Source organism: Ipomoea triloba, chromosome 5 (genome assembly GCF_003576645.1).
Source record: "Ipomoea triloba cultivar NCNSP0323 chromosome 5, ASM357664v1".
NCBI classification, from domain to species: Eukaryota; Viridiplantae; Streptophyta; class Magnoliopsida; order Solanales; family Convolvulaceae; genus Ipomoea; species Ipomoea triloba.
In genome coordinates, this window is record NC_044920.1 from 19,738,833 (window position 1) to 19,758,892 (window position 20,060).

General features: G+C 33.5%; 2 protein-coding genes and 1 non-coding gene across 3 annotated transcripts; all 3 read left to right on the forward strand.

The window, feature by feature from the left end:
• Positions 1 to 1,482: 1,482 nt before the first annotated feature.
• On the forward strand, positions 1,483 to 4,735 carry LOC116021079 (cytochrome P450 78A7). Its single transcript, XM_031261687.1, has 2 exons — positions 1,483 to 2,539; positions 3,908 to 4,735. Exons 1-2 carry the CDS (start codon positions 1,541 to 1,543, stop codon positions 4,526 to 4,528), a joined length of 1,620 nt encoding a protein of 539 aa, XP_031117547.1. The 5' UTR covers positions 1,483 to 1,540; the 3' UTR covers positions 4,529 to 4,735.
• A 2,694-nt stretch (positions 4,736 to 7,429) lies between these two features.
• Positions 7,430 to 7,510, forward strand: TRNAL-CAG. Its single transcript has one exon. It is a non-coding gene; the product is annotated as a tRNA-Leu (tRNA).
• Positions 7,511 to 12,456: 4,946 nt separating this feature from the next.
• Positions 12,457 to 17,868, forward strand: LOC116019792 (laccase-14-like). Its single transcript, XM_031260126.1, has 6 exons — positions 12,457 to 12,551; positions 13,390 to 13,541; positions 14,336 to 14,580; positions 15,052 to 15,180; positions 16,329 to 17,282; positions 17,735 to 17,868. The coding sequence occupies exons 1-6, from the start codon at positions 12,459 to 12,461 to the stop codon at positions 17,866 to 17,868; spliced, it is 1,707 nt and encodes a 568-aa protein (XP_031115986.1). The 5' UTR covers positions 12,457 to 12,458.
• Positions 17,869 to 20,060: the final 2,192 nt, after the last annotated feature.

The window sequence follows — 20,060 nt, forward strand, 5'->3', positions numbered from 1 at the left end:
TGTTGAATTTTAGGATCTTAAATTGAACCGAATACATACCTAACCGAATCCCGAACCATGATGAGGGTATGATGTAAGAACAAGATATATCTTTACAATTTGGATTGCTATGTTAATTTTGTGTTTGAATAGTTTTAATTTGTTGTTATGTAATATTTATATTTTAAACTTTGGATTATGCGAATATGTATTGTTTGGTAGTGTGTCGTTTGGAAAATTAGTAAATGTTGAAAATTGAGCATCATAAACCAAACTGAAACCGAATCGTTTCATATCGAACCGAAACCAAACCGAACTTTATTGTTCAACCGAATGGTATCATTCTTTCTAATACCGAAATACCGATTTCGAAACCGAAACAAAAAAAAAAAATCGAACCGAATCCCAAAGTGTCCACCCCTACTACTTTGTAATAAAGTTAAATGGTACTTCAAAAAAATAAGAAAGAAAGAGAGGTTCATGAGATGATAAATTTGAATTATCTTGCCTAATTAAACATAATAATTTCTTTTCCAAAATAAAAATGCCATTGCCGACATACCTGCACGTACAGTCGTACAGGTACTATGAGCAGTTAATGATAACTGTTTTTCAATTAATAGTTGGCCTTCTCCAATACTTAAGAGTTTGGTGTAGTTTTTTAGAAGATTTTATAAGTGTGATTAGGAAAGAGAAAATAGGGGTAGTGAGAAAAAAAAATTAAAATGAAAAATAAAACAAAATTAAAAACAGAAAAAAAAATTCTTTTAAAAAAAGAAGATAATTTACGGGCCCAGGAGGGCGCCGCGCGTGCAGTAGTGAATTTGCGCCTCACGAAAGAGAGGCACAGTTATTATGGCATTTGGTGGGCCCCATTGGGGCTGACAAAATTTTGAAATAGCAGGAGAAAAACACCTCTTCAATTTCATCTTTCCATTTGTTTAAAAAATACACATGTCCAATATGGCTAATGGGGATGGCCTTACTAGTCATATATATGGCTATAGAATATACAGATGGTGGCATTTTTAGGATAATAAGAAAATTTTTCAATTTTTTTTTAACGTAAGCAAATTTTATTTTGTGATTTTAGCCAATAAATGACTACAAGAAAATGAAGAAATGTCTTGTTTTCTACTTTTTATGACATGACATGTCTTGATTGCTCAATTTAGTGGGAGGTCATAATATTTATGCATTCTTCTTTTTCTTTCTCCAATCAAATTTGAGCACAAATAAAAGTAAAAGTTGATAATACGAATTTAGGAGTACTTGTATTTTTCATAAGAAAGTAAAGTTACTTATAACTGGCCAGTTCAAATTAAAAGAACAAGAATTTAAACATGTCACTTGTGATTAAAGTATAAAACTCTTGCTATTTTGATTGGGTGATTACATAAACCAAGAAACTTTCTTTTTCATTGGACCAATCAATTTCTCCCTGATTCAAGATCATTCCTTCTATTTAAACTGTTCTTCCCTCCCTCACCTCCACCACCAAATCCAACATACAACAAACCACAAATCACATCTCTCTCTTCTCTCTAGCAAACACTGAAATATGGGTTTTACCTCATCAATTTGTGAGGATACCCATTGGTGGATGTTAACCTTACCAGCTGTTCTTGAAACTCAGTATCTGTCAGACATTATGGTCTTTTTCTCAGTTTTCGCAGCGTTTCTGGTCGGTGGTTTCTTAACTCGGGCTTTTTCGGATGGCGGCCCGGCCTGGAAAAACGGCCGTAACAGAATGGGCCGAGTCAAGATTCCTGGACCCACGGGCCTCCCCATTTTCGGCAGCTTATTCAGCTTGAGTCACGGCTTGGCTCACCGCACTCTCGCCGCCATGGCTTCCCGTCGTGCCACCCAACTCATGGCCTTCAGCCTCGGCTCCACCCCGGCGGTGGTGGCGTCGGAGCCGAACACGGCCCGGGAAATCCTAACTTCCCCGCACTTCGCGAACCGGCCCGTCAAGGAGTCGGCTAAGCAGCTGATGTTCAGCCGAGCCATCGGGTTCGCCCCCAACGGGCAGTACTGGCGGCTCCTGAGGAGAATCGCGTCGACCCACCTCTTCGCGCCACAGCGCATTTTAGCCCACGGAAGTTCACGACGGCTAGAATGCGCCGCCATGCTAAAATCCATAACCAAAGACCAAAATCTCCATGGCTATGTAACCCTAAGGAAACACCTCCAGGCTGCTTCCCTCAACAACATCATGGGAATCGTTTTCGGGAAAAAATATGAAATTAATAATAATGAAGAAGAAGCTTGTAGTAGAGAGCTTCAAGAAATAGTGAGAGAAGGGTTCGAGCTATTGGGTGGTTTCAACTGGTCGGATCACCTGCCGTGGTTGAAGCATTTGTACGATCCATTTCGGGTCCAACAACGTTGTTTGGCCCTAATCCCACGTGTCCAAAGGCTAGTTAAGGCCATAATCCAAGAACACAAGAACAAGAAACATGTGGGAAATCACGTTTCAGATCAATCTTTTGTGGATGTCTTGCTCTCCCTAGATGGCGAGGAGAAGTTGGATGAGGATGACATGGTGGCTGTTTTGTGGGTAAGATAAGTAATAACTCACTAACCGTGCCCTTTTTTTATTTGCTTAGCCCTGTGCTGGTTTTTTTTGAATAATACTTAGTAGAATTTAAATCAGTCATGAAAATTTAATTTTGAACTAATGTAATCACAAATACATATACTAACTATTGGGTCATGACTTGACTAAGGCCCCCAAAATTTTGGGATCCTGTGCAGTTGCACATCTTGCACGCCCTAAAATCCGGCCTGCTCACTAATAACTATTTTATTCTTTCAAGTGGTACCTAAAATGATTTTACTTAAAAAGTTAATTTTAAAGCGAAATGCATGCATATACCATTTTACACTAAAATTTATAGAGATTATGGTCTAGATGGCAATCAATAGCATGATGGATGTTGACGTTATTTATATTTATTATGAGTTACAAAAGTTGATCATAATCTATATCTTGAAGTAGAAATGTGTCATTCTAATCAATATGTGGCCATAATTGACCTGCAATAATGTAGTACAAAATTAAAGGTCTTTTAAGGGTGTTTTGACCTAAATTACAAAAGAAATATGTCGTCTATCTCATTTTACTTGTTTGTTTATTATTCATTGGTTAAACTAACGTTTTCTTCATTGTTTTTTTTATATAAAAAAAATTAAAATAAGTTCAATCAAGAGTCATTAACGGAACCAGATACACAAAATGAGACATCGTGAGAAAATTTTTAGGGATGGATTGGACTAGACCAAGATGTTTTTAAAATTAATACACTTAGCTTTGTACTAATAATGTACTTGATTGGTTTAATTTTGACTTATTCATTGCATAATTTGGTTGTGTATGTACACAAATGAATGTGGCCTTCCTAAGTTTAGAGATCCAATCCTATACGAAAAGTACGTGTTTAATTTGCAAAGTTAGTAGGTAGTATTGGATTAGAGAGTAAATATTTGGATCACATCCATCTAGCCTAGGTATGGATATGATAGCTTAGTGGTTGTATCATATCTTTTCAAGATATTCTAGAAACCCATCACTCTCAATGCATTAACTAATTTTTCATGTCTATGGATGGTTTTATTAAAATATGAAGGCATACATGTGCTCTGAACACGATGGGGAATACAATACTAATATTATTATTATTATTATTATTATTATTATTTTTGTTGTTGTTTTACCGTACTTTACACCTCGTGATTATTATGATATTATTTTTAATTTATGCCCTTTAGTCCTTTTAATTAAAATTATTTCGGAAATAAGTCATTACATTAGACTCAAAACATTTTAATTGAGTTGTCAAAACATGCATGTCTAATGGTATAAAAGTATAGGCAAAAGATTTCTTTAAAACTCATGACTCTATTCTTGTTATTTGTTTTATTATAGGAAATGATATTTCGTGGTACCGACACAACAGCTCTTCTAACGGAATGGATCATGGCAGAATTGGTTCTAAACCGGGGAATCCAAGACAAGCTTAGGAATGAATTAGACAATATTGTTGGACAAAACAAAACCATCACTGACGCTGTCATTTCCAAGTTACCCTATCTCCAAGCAATTGTGAAAGAAACACTACGTTTACATCCTCCAGGGCCACTCCTTGCATGGTCCCGACTCTCTACCTCTGACGTTCAGCTTAGTAACGGGATGGTAATCCCTGCCAACACGACTGCCATGGTCAACATGTGGGCCATATCTCATGACCCCACCTTGTGGGACCAGCCATTGGTGTTCTATCCGGAGAGGTTTGACCCTGCCGCCGGTGGGATGTATATGGACGTGAGGGGGAACGACTTGAGGCTCACACCGTTTGGAGCCGGCCGGAGGGTTTGTCCGGGGAAGAACTTAGGATTAGCCACGGTGAGTTTATGGGTGGCAAACTTTGTTCAACATTTCGAGTGGATTGAGATTGAGAGTCAACCTGTAGACCTAAGTGAGGTTTTGAAGCTCTCGTGTGAAATGAAACATCCGCTATTGGCTAAGGTTGTCCCGCGAAATTACTGATGCCTAAGTATTCAGGTTCCCTTGTGTCTTTACTGTCTGATCTCAACCTATATAAGTTGTGTGTAATTTAACATAATTAAGTAATGTTTGAAATAATGTTTTTGTGTAAAATGGGAAGTCGTCACTTGTTGATCTACATATATGATATTTGTAACTGTAACCTGTACTATTTATTGGAATAAATAATATTTAATATATATATATTAATACTATTTGTTGATCTTGGGGTTTTCATCCATAGTAAGGTTATCGCAAATTATACCACGGGTCAAGGTCCACATTACATTGTAAATCATGATTCAAAATTAAATAACATTCATATTATGTATCTATAGTTAATATATTATATGCTTGCAGTTAACGTAACATATTATGTGTCTGTAAATAAATTAAAAACATATAATATGCTATAACTATACCTATAATTTCTTGGATCATAGATACACATGTCATATTCTCCTTTGATACCTCCTTCTCCTATATAAACAACATTCAGCATTGAGAAGAAACACACCAAAACATATGAATACAACTTCACTCTTTCATCTTCCTTATGTGTCTTCTCTATCATAATCTACATTTGAGCACTGAGTCGGGATCATCTATGTCTAACATGTGCAAAGTTGGTGATAGAACGTATGTGTTACCTGTCAGTAGCGCGTATCGGAAAATTCAGACTGCACCGGCGTCTCCTGCAATAGTGCTTTTAAGGCAGAGTCGTTATATAACACGAAACAGACTCCTTTTCACCCTTTCTTGTTCTCGATCATTTACAAAAACATTGCTAGCCTCCGTTGACGTTGCATATTTCTTCGACAGTTAAAAGCCTTACTCTACAGCAATAGTCAACCTTTTGACTCTATGGCTCCTTCTGTTATAATCGATCTATCCAAGATTGCTATCCTAGATGGAAAACAAAATCAAAAAACTCGAAGGAGGATGTTTTGTGTGCAGTAAGCAAGGACACCGAACATACCAGTGCTATCATCACAAAAATAAAACCAGTAAAAGACAAAGCCAAACCCGTCTGAACATCATATCAATCTGACAGAGCAATATGAGTATTGCATTTATTTAAATAAAAATTATTTTGAATAACTCTTATTTGCTCTAGTTTCCAAGATCCCACATAAAAGGTGATAATAGTAGTACTGAATAAAAGGTTATATATGAATATTAGTTGAGTTGTCTAAATTTAAATGTTTATTAGTACTTATTTATTTTAATAGTGTGCTGATTGTTAATGATATTGTTGAAAATTATAAACGAAATTAATAGTGCCGTGCACAAGATAAGTGAATTATTTTTATACACATGTATGTGTTCTATACTTCTATGACTTTTGTTGTGATAAAAATGTTGAATTAACATTACTGCTAAGTGATTAGATCGACCATCTATATGATTTAAAGTTTGTATATAAATTGTGTACTTATGTGCATGTCGACTTATGGCATCAATTGTTATCAATAAGTCTGTATGTATATATCCATGTGACATTATAAAATCTCTATGATTTGAGTTGTATAGAGGGGCTTCTTGCATGAGCAATTAATCTCCATACTAGTGATATCATGAAGATAATCCAAGATTATCAAGTTAATTATATACGGAGAACAAAGCCAGAGCTTGAGCTTCTGAAATGACTTGACGACTATCAGAATTGTGGGGGTCCATGTGACTACTGTTAGTAAGCGCCATAATCATTATGTGCCAAGGTATGGTGTGTCTATTAAATCATACACTAAATTTATTTATGATTTATAGCCAATAATGGGCAAAATAATTTGAGTTATAAGTGAAAATTCTCTGTTTCTTTATATGATGTGTGCTTAGATATTTTAAGTTGTATGCGTGAAGCATTCAATTTAAGTAACTTAGTGAGAAGCTAGTTTATAAGTGAAGAAGGAATGTCCGAAAACTTTGTTATTTATATTTATCTATATATATTAAAAATTCTCGAAAAAATTTAAAACTACTTAACGTAACTATGCTACGTAACTAAACTCATATCCATATTATTCAGTTTATTTCGAGATCAGTGAATAAGTCTGCTCATGCTTTAGCAAGGGCGGCTCGTTCTCAGTCTGGTCCCTCTATTTGGTTATTTTCAATTCCGTCTTGTATTGAACGTTTGATTTAATGAAATTCTATGTTTTGTTTTTCAAAAAAAAAAAAAAAAAAACTCATATCCATATTATTTCAAGTATTAACATTCCTAATGATCTAGTTTTTAGCTATGATTAAGCTATCCAAGGTTTGAGAAGATTATTGGTAAGTTCAATGAGGCATTTTCTACAGTTTGTGATTTCAAAATTCAGAAGTCTACAAGGTAAGGTCATTGCTATAACGTGAAAGGTTATGGAGTGATTTCATGAGTGTGCACTTGTTGAGAAAAAAACAACTCATGCATGCAACGTAAGGGCGTATGTTAGACATAATACATAAAAATATAAATGTGTTGTCTAATTATCAACTTAGGTTTTTTTTTTTAGTTAATATTATATGGAACACATCCTTCAATTATTAAAACATTTTTAAAAAGAACATATTGCTACAAGTTGGGATTGTAGATAATAAATATTGATGAATATTGCATATAATATTTTAATACTTTCTTTAAAATTATTGCACATTATATAAATTTCATAATTTATGTAATTGATAAGCATATGTTACAATCTATTTGGCATGAGCGAACTATACTAGTAGGGTAGTAGGTACCAATAATAAGATCGTGTGTACATCTTTCAAAAGTTTACATATATTTAAGTTAATACCAAATAATTAGAAAGTACAATAAAATCGTGTAGACATCTCTGAAAAGTCTAGATATTAGCGGTAGAGACATCTTTGAAAAGTATAGATATATAGATCTAATACCAAATAATCACTAAATGAGTCAAGATGGCCGAGTTGGTCTAAGGCGCCAGTTTCAGGTACTGGTCCGAAAGGGCATGGGTTCGAATCCCATTCTTGACAATTTTTAAAGAACTACGATGTGGAATTCTTACACAGTTACACCCACGCAAGTACAATCAAAATTGGGTTAAATACAATAAATAGTGTTATTGCACAAAAATAATTATTCTAAACCTTCTTCATTTTAATAAACAAAAATTTATCCTTTAGACTTTTTTTTTTTTTTTTGAGAAAATTTATCCTTTAGACTTAATTCCTTTTTTGGGTTAAATAGTTCACAAAAATAATTATTCTAAACCTTCCTCATTTGAATAAACAAAAATTTATCTTTTTGACTTAGTTCCTTTTTTGTCTTGAATTTATACGTGGGAATTTACTTTTAGTCTTTCTTTTTCAGAATATCATCTTTGGTTTTAGTATTATTGTGGTATGATCATTTTTTGTCCTCCATCAACAAAATCGTTTAAATTCCGTAAAATACAAGAGCATTTAAGTCTTTAATTGTGCATTTTTTGAAAAAATAAAAATAAAAATAAAAATATAGCGGGTTAATCCACTTTATATTAAAAAGATCGAAATGTCGTTACATTTAACGACATTTCAACAATTTTGTTGACAAATTAAAGAACGAAAAATGGTTATGCCATAACAATACTAAAATCAAAGGAAGATGTTCTAAAAAAAAAAAAAGAGTTATGACAAAAATGGAATTAACTCTATGTTTAAACCCAGCTTTACAAAGCACTGTCGTTCATTTAAGGCACTACATTTTAGCGTCTCTAATCACAAGAATGTCTACAAGCCTACCAAAACACTAGCAGAGCAAAGCCATAACGTGATATCCTAGACTAACAAGTAGAAAATAAAGTTCCTTGAATAGACGCCATGTACGTCATGTTGGAAAACTAGCATAAAATATCATTTTAAGTGGCAATTTTGTGGTACAATTATATGTGGGGTCCATTTTCGATTTAGGTCGGGTCAAAGTAGATTTGGCTTCTTCGTAGTTAGATGAAAAGATTGATATATTGTACGCTCAAAACGGATAATGGGTGAAAGAGAAATTGATTCTTAAAATAGATCCATTTGGAGTTGGAAAATGGAGGGAAAAAGCTTTAAAGTAAGCTTTTGTCTCACATTGGTTTGGGATGTGGGTTTGCACCACTATTTATACAAGAGCCTTTCTAAGGCTTATTGAATTGTAAAGCATAGACGCTCTCTCTTGCGCGCGTGCGGGTGGGCAGGGGGGAGGGTGCAAATCAAATCCCAAACTGAGCCTACTCGTTTGGCGAGCTTAGTTATGTCATATTTTCGTATTGGCCTTGTGAGAATCATGTCCTCAGCCTTCTTGTATTGGTTTGGCCATTACATGAACAATGTCTTGGCGTGAACCACAACTCAGCGCGCATCATGAACTCCGGTTAATGGTTCGGTCTCGGCGTGAACCAGAATGGTTAATGATTCAGCCTTCTGGCAGCGCGAATCATGAACAAGAATTGATGGCTCAGGTTTGGCCGAAGACTTAACCCCTCGTTGTCTCGTCTCGTGTAAGATTCAGGCAGTGAATATTGAGTGTCTTAATTCATCTGTTATGTATATATGTATATATATATATATATATATATATATATATATATATATATATATATATATATTACACGATTTGCAAGTATAAATTAAAATTTATACTCATGTAATTTCCATTTAATTTGCTAGGCTTGTACTTGACGTAAATCCTATACTAGGCTCATAATAAAATTGGGGGTCTAATATTACATTTTTGGTTCATCAAAACAATTACAATATATTCCTAACAAAATAAATAATATATATATATATATATATATATATATATATATATATATATATATATATATATATATATATATATATATATCTGTGTGTGTGTACATACATACCTACAATCTTAAAATCGAATATTTTAAATGAATAAGTCGATAGATTCCACGAGTGGTGAAACCGTGAATGTTGCTCGGGATGCACATTCGGATATCGGTACGCTAGTAATGGATCATATGTAATTTAAAAAAGACACAGTGACATTTTTGTAAATAACTCAAACTTTGGTGCAACTAATATGTACTAAAAATGCAAGTAACTGATGCAAGTAAAAAGTGCAAGTAATTTACCTTTTTAACATTGGTGGACTTAATGATAACATCTTTAACATTATTGGTGCACTTAATAATAATGTTTGGGGCAACTAATAATAATAAAACCTTAGGTGCACTTAATATTGATACTCAGATTACATTATTTTATGCACTTTTAATACATTTTATTTGGACTTTGGTGCACCATATGAAACTGTTACTTGCATTTCAAAGTTCAATTATTTATGAAAATGTCATTGCATTAAAAAAAAATAGTGTTTTTGATCCGTTAGATGTGGACACGTGGACAGCTGGCATTGGTTCTCAGTTCTCTCCTGGGACAGTTGGTCCTCACCTGATCTGTCTCTTTACGCACGCGCGCGCACACACACATATATATGGTCGTTCCATTAAAAACATGTGTTCGACCTATTTATAGAGTCAAGAAACATAATTCCAAAAAATACTGAGATAACGATAAATTATAGAAGATCTCTATAACCGAGGTAATTGAGTCTAAATCTATTTGGCCTTCAAGTTATTGTATTTTATAACAAAAATAAACAAGTGTTCGACCTATTTATAGAGGCAATAAACATAATTCCAAAAAATACTGAGATAACGATAAATTATAGAAGATCTCTATAACCGAGGTAATTGAGTCTAAATCTATTTGGCCTTCAAGTTATTCCGAGGTAATTGAGTCTAAATCTATTTGGCCTTCAAGTTATTGTATTTTATAACAAAAATAAACTATTTGGCCTTCAAGTTATTGTATTTTATAACAAAAATAAAAATATAAAAAAAAAATTTTGCTCAAAATGATAATTTTTGTGCTTACTTATTCTGTTACAATATAGTCTCTATACTTTCTACTTTTTCAACCTACTGAAGCACAAAGATGTTAACAGTCACCTCCACTGATCTCGAACCCACTCCCTTCCATGTGGGAGTGTAAACTGGGTGTCACTAGACCACAAGGTTAATTTTTTATAAAATTTTATTTTCAATTACAAATAAGGCAAATCTATGAATTCTAAATATATTTATTAAGTATAAAAATAATGACGTTATATATAAAATATTTTTTTTAAAAAACATTAGGCCCAAAAAATTATGAGCTATGTGCAATCGTCCTGGCTACACACACACGGCCAAATGTGACCACCTCCCCTTGTGAGACCGTGACAAGACCCATGCAAACAATCTAAAATTTCAGTAACACACAACGCACCCGATCTACCATTAAGTAGTTTGTGTGGATTCATGTAGTAGTTTGTGTACACTTATGTTCAGTCTCATTGTCTCATGGCGGAGGTATTCTTATTGGAATATCACCCAATATACATGCACCCATACTCAGAGAACCTTGCAAAATGTTCAAAATTGATATTAAAAAATTGCAAGCAATGCGCTAAAAGTACAAAATTTTAAAAAAGAAACAAAACTGAGATGTACTCATCTACATAGTAGTATGAGACAATATATATATATATATATATATATATATATATATATATATATATATATATATATATATATATATAAAACTAAAAATAGACACTCCTTAATAATTAAAGACAAAAATAAAAATGAGGTAATCTGCTGTAACGCCAAAAGTGGTTATTACAATCCGAATACAAAGCAAACACCGGACCTTGCTCATAATTTGTAATTCTTTGAATTGTTAATTCTCATAATCTCTCGTTGCTACTCATTTCTAACTTAGTAGTTGGTATAGTAAGCCGCCGGAGATGACATATTCTCTCCCCCAGTTATACACTGCCGCCCCAAATAGAAAAAATTAGGCACTAACAAATTATGGCACGCGGTCGATGATTACAAAAGCATGGAATTTGTCCAAAACATAGGTTCAAATGAATGGAGTATGATTCTCGTGTTTAAAAGTTACGAGTTTGATTTTTATCAAGACCTCTCTCGATTAAGCCCATCATACAAGGTATTTTTAATACAGTTTGTCTTTCCTATATATAATTTACAATCTTGCAGATTATATATTACGGCAAAAACTTGTGTGAGACCGTCTCACCATGAGACGGGTCGGATCGGGTTGGATCACGATGCAAATGTAACACTTATATGCACAAATATCATACTTATATGCTCAAATGTAATACTAATCAAGAATAAAATTTTTGTTACTTATTAGGATAATGTAATACTTTTAAGGGAAAATACAATACTTTTACATTTCGATTTAAAAGTATTACATTTTTCCACAAAAGTATTATATTTGCCCTTATAAGTGAAATGCACTTGTCAACATTACTTATTATGAAAAATGTATTACATTTTCTCTTATAAGTAACAAAAATTGTATTTTTGATTAGTGTTATATTTGAGCATATAAGTATGAGATTTGCACATATAAGTATGACATTTGCATGGTGTTTTGACCCGACCCGACCGTCTCACGAATAAGAATCCGTGAGACGGTCTCACACGTGACCCATATATTACACATGTAAGATTTACTTAGTACAAACTTTCGAACAAAGACGGCATGTTTCCTCATCATAAAAACAAAAAAGAAGACATGGAATTTAGCCTAACCATTATTATGCTCCCTTTTATGGGCTTTATCCAGTTTATATATACAAGTAATTTAATTTGAGAAGCTTCTGTCATTTTCATTGTGGTATTTTATTTTACTTTATTGCAAAGATTAGATTGGTCTTGTTTTTAATAGTGACGAATTGACTGAAAGTTTAGAAAGCAAGAAAGAAAAATACAATATCATTTCTTCTAACAGGGAGGTCTTTGACTTGTCTAGAAGCAAAGGTAGCAGATGTAGCCTATAAATACATTGAGCATTTTAGACAATTTTAGATCAGCAACCTTAATTCCTTTGTTGTTAAAAACTGTGTTTGATTATGAAGCTTTTTGTTCTGCAACTGTTTGGAGTTCTCCTCCTTGGTGCCATTCTGCATACCCAAGCCAGAACAACCCATCATCACACATTCATTGTAAGTATATATATATTCACCCTCTTCCCAACTCATTCATAATAAAATTAAATATATACACATTTTTATTTTTCCAGCAATTCTCATGTGTGTCTATATATATAGGGTGGTGTTCCAATAAGACCACTCTCCCATAAGACCATAAGACTCAACATTGATGCTCACAAAGTACTACACAAATGCACATGAACTACTCCACCCGAAGTAGATTATGTGCATTGTGTGGCTAAAATTTTAGATCGTGTGCATTCATGTTTAGGTCTGGTGGGGAGGAGGTCTCATTTGATCACTAAGAGAGAGAGAGAGGGGTCAGGTTCCACAGCGGTCACTAACCATTAAGTACACATAAATTAAATGCACCATAGAGTGTTCGGAAATACACCATTAGGTCTCGTGCGGTGTAGTGCATTTTTTTGGTGTGTGGTGCATTTATATATATATATATATATATATATATATATATATATATATATATATATATAAGGGAGGATTCATGTGAGAACAAACTTTTATGTCAAAAGTAATGACTAATATAATTCATCAATCTATATATGTTGATAATTGTGAAGGGTTGGTTAGAAAATAAGGAGAAAAATGACGGGGTCTTTTTTATAAATGTAAGCCCGTGTTTTTTCACTAAACTCTTCCGCCATTGATGAACTTGTTGAAATCCAACATCACTTTTTATTGGAGGACGACTATGTTCTCATTTGATTACATATTTATATTTTATATAGTAATTATATGTAGGATGAAACTACTATACATAGGTTCATTTATATGTGATGCAACGTAACATAATAATATGAAGAAATTTAACAATATTTAATGGTTGTAGGTGGAAGAAACTCCATATACAAGGCTATGCAGCAGCAAGAACATATTGACTGTGAATGGATCATTCCCTGGCCCAACTCTATACATGCATAAGGGAGACATACTCATCGTGGATGTATATAATAAAGGAAATCAAAATATAACCATTCACTGGTTCGTATATTCCATTTTAATTATTAAATTTATGTTTTTTAATGTTAATTTGTTTTTTAGTACTACTGACTCTGTTACAATATAATATTTGTTCATACATACTTTCTCAACCTAAAGCAACAACTATGCGGCTTGAGTCAGATTCTTTGACTATTCATGATTAATTAAACTTCATTTTACTGACATATTTATTTGATATTTTCACAATGGAAACTGAAAAATACTGTGTATATGAGTGCAATATCATCAAAATCATATCACCAAGTCACTAAAATATTAACGAGGCTAAGTGGTTAAGTCTTATAAGTTATAACATCCATAAGTTAATTTGATATGATGAGTTTAATTTAATAAATAATCTTTCTTTTAAATGTATTTCGTTAATGATTTACAAATTATAATATCTTGAATTGATAAATGTGACAATAAAATTACTTCTTTTGTTTTTGTTTTTTTTTTCATGAACTAATCATATTCAATCAATTAGAATAACTCTAAATTTTTATTTTTATTTTTAAATACAACTTACCATATTACATTGTAGTATCTGTTTAAAGAGTCAATTCGCCCGAGACTCGATTTCATAACCTCCCACATGCAAGAGTCACTACATGTCATCTGAGCACAAGGTGCTTGGCAGAATAACTCTAAATTAATAAGACTAAACTCTCACACACATAATAAATACACGACACTACTACTAAATACATAAAGTGAGAACTGAACCTAACAATATAATTCAAAAATAAAATTATTTTTCACTGAATTTAGCTATGGTCATTGTTATTACATAGGCATGGCGTAAAACAACCGAGATATCCATGGTCAGATGGTCCAAATTATATAACTCAGTGTCCTATCCGACCGGGTCAAAGCTTCAGACAAAAAATTGAGTTGTCAGATGAGGAAGGTACATTGTGGTGGCATGCTCATAGTGATTGGACACGAGCCACAGTTCATGGAGCCATTGTAATTTACCCCAAAAAGGGAACAAAATATCCCTTTCCTAAGCCTCATGCTGAAATTCCAATCATACTAGGTATAAATAAGTTAAATAAATCATTTTTGTCATAATTAGCTAATTATTCAAATTATTTTCACTATTATTGATCATATGACTATTAAGTTATTTCACAAGTATATATCTTTAGTTGTTCTTCCATTTGGTCTTCTAACAATTTTTTTTTGGTAAATAGTGTAAAGAAATCGTATTTCTAGTTCAGAGCCAAACGTTTTCCCTTCAAAGTGCTAAATCAAGATAGTATAGTTCTAAACTACAAATATGGTGCATTATGCCTATTTACTATAGGAGCTTTTATTAGAAAGACTACTTTTCTTTTAATTATATTTAAAATGTGGCATTCTTTTAATTATATTTAAAATGTGGCAAAAAAATAGTTAGAGATTAAATATGAAAATGACATTGTGTTCATATGATCAAAAGTGGAAATAATTCTCTATTATTTAATAAAAATGTGGTCATTAATTTGAACAAATGTCTGAAATGCAGCGGAGTGGTGGAAGAGTCAAATACAAACGGTTCTAAATGAGTTCCTTACTAACGGCGGAGATCCTAACGCCTCCGATGCTTTCCTTATCAATGGCCAACCTGGAGAATTCTATCCCTGCTCCAAAAAAAGTATTTCATACAAATTTTCCTTTGAATTTTTTAAAATGAAAAAAAAAATAAACTTGTTAGCTAACTAGTAGCTATTTTTATCATATTAATACAAAAAAATAAAAAATAAAAAATAAGTAAATAAAAATTAGAAGGTATAGTACCAGCATTAGATTTACGTGAAAAATCTCAACCCTTCTTGAATAAGATCTCGATTTTAAATCATACAAATTAAATAATAAGCTTAGCTTTAACAGAATTATCTAAAACATCTCAAAACTTATTAAATTTGTTGAAACAAAATAAAAATTAAATTATTGTGTATATTGAATGAGTACATGCATAATTGTCGTTAGGTGTATTCTCTTGGTGAAAAAGGAATACAAAAGTGTTGCCTAGTTGTAAAAATCATGAAACAATAGCCTTTACCAATTAAGTTAACAACTGACCAACTTATGATTGTCCCAATTGAATTCTTGTTGCCACTTCTGTTAGAAATGAATTATTGATTTAATCTAGTCTTTGGTGTGCTTCACTGCAATTTTAATCCTTTGGCGCAGTACACCTTAAAAAAGACAATGATAATTGACATATATAGTTTATCATATGTGCTGAATATATACTATAAATTGACCAAAGTGCATGCTAAATTTTATATTGTATTCTTTTAACACACTCTAACATATTCATAGTATATGTTTAACAATTATACCAATTTTGATCGGGATGGAGTTCGAACCTAAGACCTTATTTATAAAAATCAATGAGTAAGTTATGGATAATAAATAGTTAACAAAATATTCCATTAAGTTTACACTAATCAAAATAATATGAACCATTCATTTCAACAAATAATTACAACAACATTTTTTTAGTTCGGGTTAGCGGCCTAACTTTATTAACTCTTATTAAGATTTTAGATTGAAATGAGTACACATATTCGTACTTTTTACTCCTTGCTTACAAGACACACTTTGACTCATTTAAAAAAAAAATGAGGATCACAATTTTTATTACTTTCGTTTATTCTCTCTTCAATAAAATCTAGACACGTGGCGAGATTTTTATTTCCTAATCATTTTGGTTTGTGAATAGTTTATTTGGTTGGATGACACTATTATATTATAACATGAAAAATTAATAACTTTTGTTTTTGTTTGTAATGACAGATACATTTAGGCTAGCCGTGGAGTATGGCAAGACGTACCTACTTCGAATTGTGAACGCAGCCATGAACAACATCCTCTTCTTCTCCATCGCAAACCACCAACTCACGGTGGTGGGAACCGACGGCGCTTACACAAAGCCGTTAAAGAGTGACTATGTCGCCATATCTCCCGGTCAAACCATTGACGTCTTACTCCACGCCAACCAACCCCTTAACCACTACTACATGGCCGCCAAGGCCTACAACACGGCCCCACAAGTCCACTACGACAACACCACCACCACCGCCTCCCTACAATACGCCGGAAACTACACCCCCACTTCTCCCGTCCCCTTCCCCGCCCTCCCCGGCGTTTCCAACATCACCGCCTCCGTTAACTTCACCGGAAGCCTCCGTAGCTTGGGCGACGCCGCCCACCCGATAAACGTCCCGTTGGATGTTTCCACCAATTTATTCTTCACCGTGTCCCTCAACACACTCCCGTGCGACGACAACGCCACCTCGCCGTGCGCCGGGCCTCGTGGGCGGCGTTTCGCGGCGAGCGTGAATAACAATAGCTTTGTTGCCCCGGCCGTGGACGTTCTAGAAGCTTACTACCATCACATTCACGGCATTTACTCTGACCACTTCCCTAGCTTTCCGCCTCTTTTTTTCAACTTCACGGCCAGTAATATCTCGGCGGTGTTACAGACGCCAAACCGGAAAACGGAAGTGAGGGTTCTAGAGTATGGATCGACGGTGGAGATTGTCTTCCAGGGGACAAATCTGGTGGCCGGGATCGACCACCCGATGCACTTGCATGGACATAGTTTCTATGTTGTCGGATGGGGTTTTGGTAATTTCGACAAGAATAAGGATCCACTGAACTATAATCTAGTGGACCCACCTCTCCAGAACACCATAGCAGTTCCTAAGAATTCATGGACAACCATCAGATTCAAAGCAAATAATCCAGGTAATTAAACAATATAATACTTCTCTTTCTCTCTTTGGAATTTTAAAAAATGTAACATAAAATTGACATTTTAAGTCAGAATTTTGAGGTCGGGTCAAAGTAGATTTAGATTCTCCTAGTTAATAAATTTGATATATTATACACTCAAAATGAGTGATGATAAATAAAAAATTAATTGTCAAAGTGTACTAATTGAGTTGCTAAATTTGGAGTTTAGGAAAACTTTTAAATAGCCTTCGGTTCCCTATTAAAAACAGATGTGTGTTTATAATATGTCACTATTAGTATAAATACAATTCAAATTTTTTACAAGAGTTTAAATTGTGTAGCATATAAGTTCTCTTGCAATTAGGTGGAGAACTCTTTTTGTCGCTTATCGATGTGAATTATACAATTATCTTTTTATTATACTCTCATCACTATAATATATATTATGTTGTGATTTTCAATAGGAGTATGGCTTATGCATTGTCATCTCGACCGTCACCTAAGCTGGGGAATGGACATGTCATTCATAGTCAAAGATGGCAAGGGTTCAAATGAGAAATTGTTGCCTCCGCCTCCAGATATGCCAAAATGTTATTGACTTTCTTCTAGTTAATTATTAGTAATTTATCAGAATAATTTAGCAATCTTTTGATTGATAATTTTAAGAGTTAATTCCAGCAATGGTCCTCCGACTATGTTGATTTTCCAAAATTAGTCCCCGACTTTCAAATTTAGGTCCCTTGACTTTCAAATTCTTTTCAATATTGGTCCTTTCGTCAAATTTTGGTTAAATTGAGGCCAAATGAAAGGGTAAAATTGTCCGTTCACATGTTTAGTGTATTATTACTCGTATTTCTCCTATCCTATACGCTATATATATGAATATAATCTCAGTCGAAGTCTCAATCGAAGCCATATAATCTCATTCGATGTCTCTTCGACTGATATTATATTCATATATATAGCGTATAGGACCGAAGAAATACGAGTATACAAGTGAACGGACAATTTTACCCTTTCATTTGGCCTCAATTTAACCAAAATTTGACGAAAGGACCAATATTGAAAAGAATTTGAAAGTCAAGGGACCTAAATTTGAAAGTCGGGGACTAATTTTGGAAAATCAACATAGTCGAAGGACCATTGCTGGAATTAACTCTAATTTTAATTGTGTTGTACGTTCATTATTCAAACAAAAATTACTTTGAAAGTGCTGTGGGTTTGTACCTCGTTTCTTTGAGAGTTAGGTTTTTGTTTTGTTTTGTTTTGTTTTGTTTTTCGATCTTTGTTTTCTTTATTGTGTTTACAATAAATTTCTTCTTTTATTAAAAAATAAAAATAAAAGCCTTGCTTGTTACACAAACTAATTTTCTCTGCGCAACTACCGTTGTTTGTCATGGCTTTAATTCGCTCGCGAATTCAAGCAGTTTCTTAAGGTTGCAATTAGAGACCTAACAAATTCAATTTCCATAAACGAAACCAATGATAGTATTATTAACTCTAGCTTGGACCTATGCGCTACATAGTGGGCAAATTATTCTCTGGATTCGGATTATCTTACAAGATGGACGCAAATCTAAAATACACAATTTACATACTGAATGTTCAAAATTTACATATTGAATGTTCACAATTCAAAGTGTGAACATTCAGTATGTAAATTGTGAACATTCAGTATGTAAATGGACACGGGTCCATGGTATAACTATTGCTACATAGTGTGTTGTGTGTAATATGAATGTTATAGAGATATTTTTTTTTTTGAAGATAAAACCTTAATGCATTAAATCACGGGAAAGACAGTTTACAAGAAAACTAGGCGGGACATCAAACCATTCCCCACAACCTGATATAGAAAAGGCCTCTCTCGCAACAGAGTGAATGTTATAGAGATATATGATGTGGAAATATACTCATGCATGTAGTAGACATATTATTAATAATGTTGGAGTTCTAGTGCAAGTCCAAATGTAATATAGAGTGGGAGGCTCTATAGTGATCAGGAAGTATACTAGGTTCTGAAAAATCTGATCCCTTCACAGGCTAGAGGAGCTCTCTATTTATAATGTTAGAGTAGGGGACACATGTCAAGTTCCTCAATTACAATTTTGACATGAAGGCACGTTGCTAGTTGTTCAAGTCAATTACTCCATCTGTCTCATTTTATCTGTATGGCACAAGATGAGCCTTGACGTGATGTAACAGTGGTGGTGGAGGTGACTATTTTGCCGTTCTCTCTCAGTCTCTAAGAGAATGTACCAACTAAAAAATCAAGCAAGGTCTCCATCAAGCAAGCCATGGAGTAACGATTACCTATGGCCAACCTCCAAAGATGACCAAGAAATCCTACTTATCAATTCCTTTTCCAAGGTTTTGTCATGCGACGTGGAGTTTTTTTTTTAAAGGAAAATCTAGAGGATGTTGAGGACATGCGTATCATTCCCAACTAGTGTCAAGAATTGAGTGCATTAATTATTATTCTTCTGTGCTTCTTTACATGACTAAACCCAAAAAATCTCGAAATAATGATCATAAGAGAAAATGAAAAAAAAAATGAAAACATAATTTAATTTATCCTGTATATATAATGCGATTTTTATAAGTTTTAAATGAGTGATACCCCATAATATTCTTATATATTTATTCATTTATCCAATCAGTTGCCACTATTCTTATAAAATAAATTTTACCACCAAATTAAAGTGAACATGAATGAGAATTCAATTAAACCTTTTATGACCTACTATAATAACCGAATAAATAAAGAATTAGAGCATCTTCCAACTTTGA

What these genes read in the sequence shown, in the direction of transcription:
- LOC116021079 (XM_031261687.1), top strand. Translation starts at nt 1,541, where the DNA reads ATGGGTTTTACCTCATCAATTTGTGAGGATACCCATTGGTGGATGTTA. An exon ending in ACATGGTGGCTGTTTTGTGG is followed by an intron (nt 2,540 to 3,907) that starts GTAAGATAAGTA and finishes GTTTTATTATAG; the next exon opens with GAAATGATATTTCGTGGTAC.
- LOC116019792 (XM_031260126.1), top strand. Translation starts at nt 12,459, where the DNA reads ATGAAGCTTTTTGTTCTGCAACTGTTTGGAGTTCTCCTCCTTGGTGCC. An exon ending in CCCATCATCACACATTCATT is followed by an intron (nt 12,552 to 13,389) that starts GTAAGTATATAT and finishes TAATGGTTGTAG; the next exon opens with GTGGAAGAAACTCCATATAC. An exon ending in CTATCCCTGCTCCAAAAAAA is followed by an intron (nt 15,181 to 16,328) that starts GTATTTCATACA and finishes TTGTAATGACAG; the next exon opens with ATACATTTAGGCTAGCCGTG.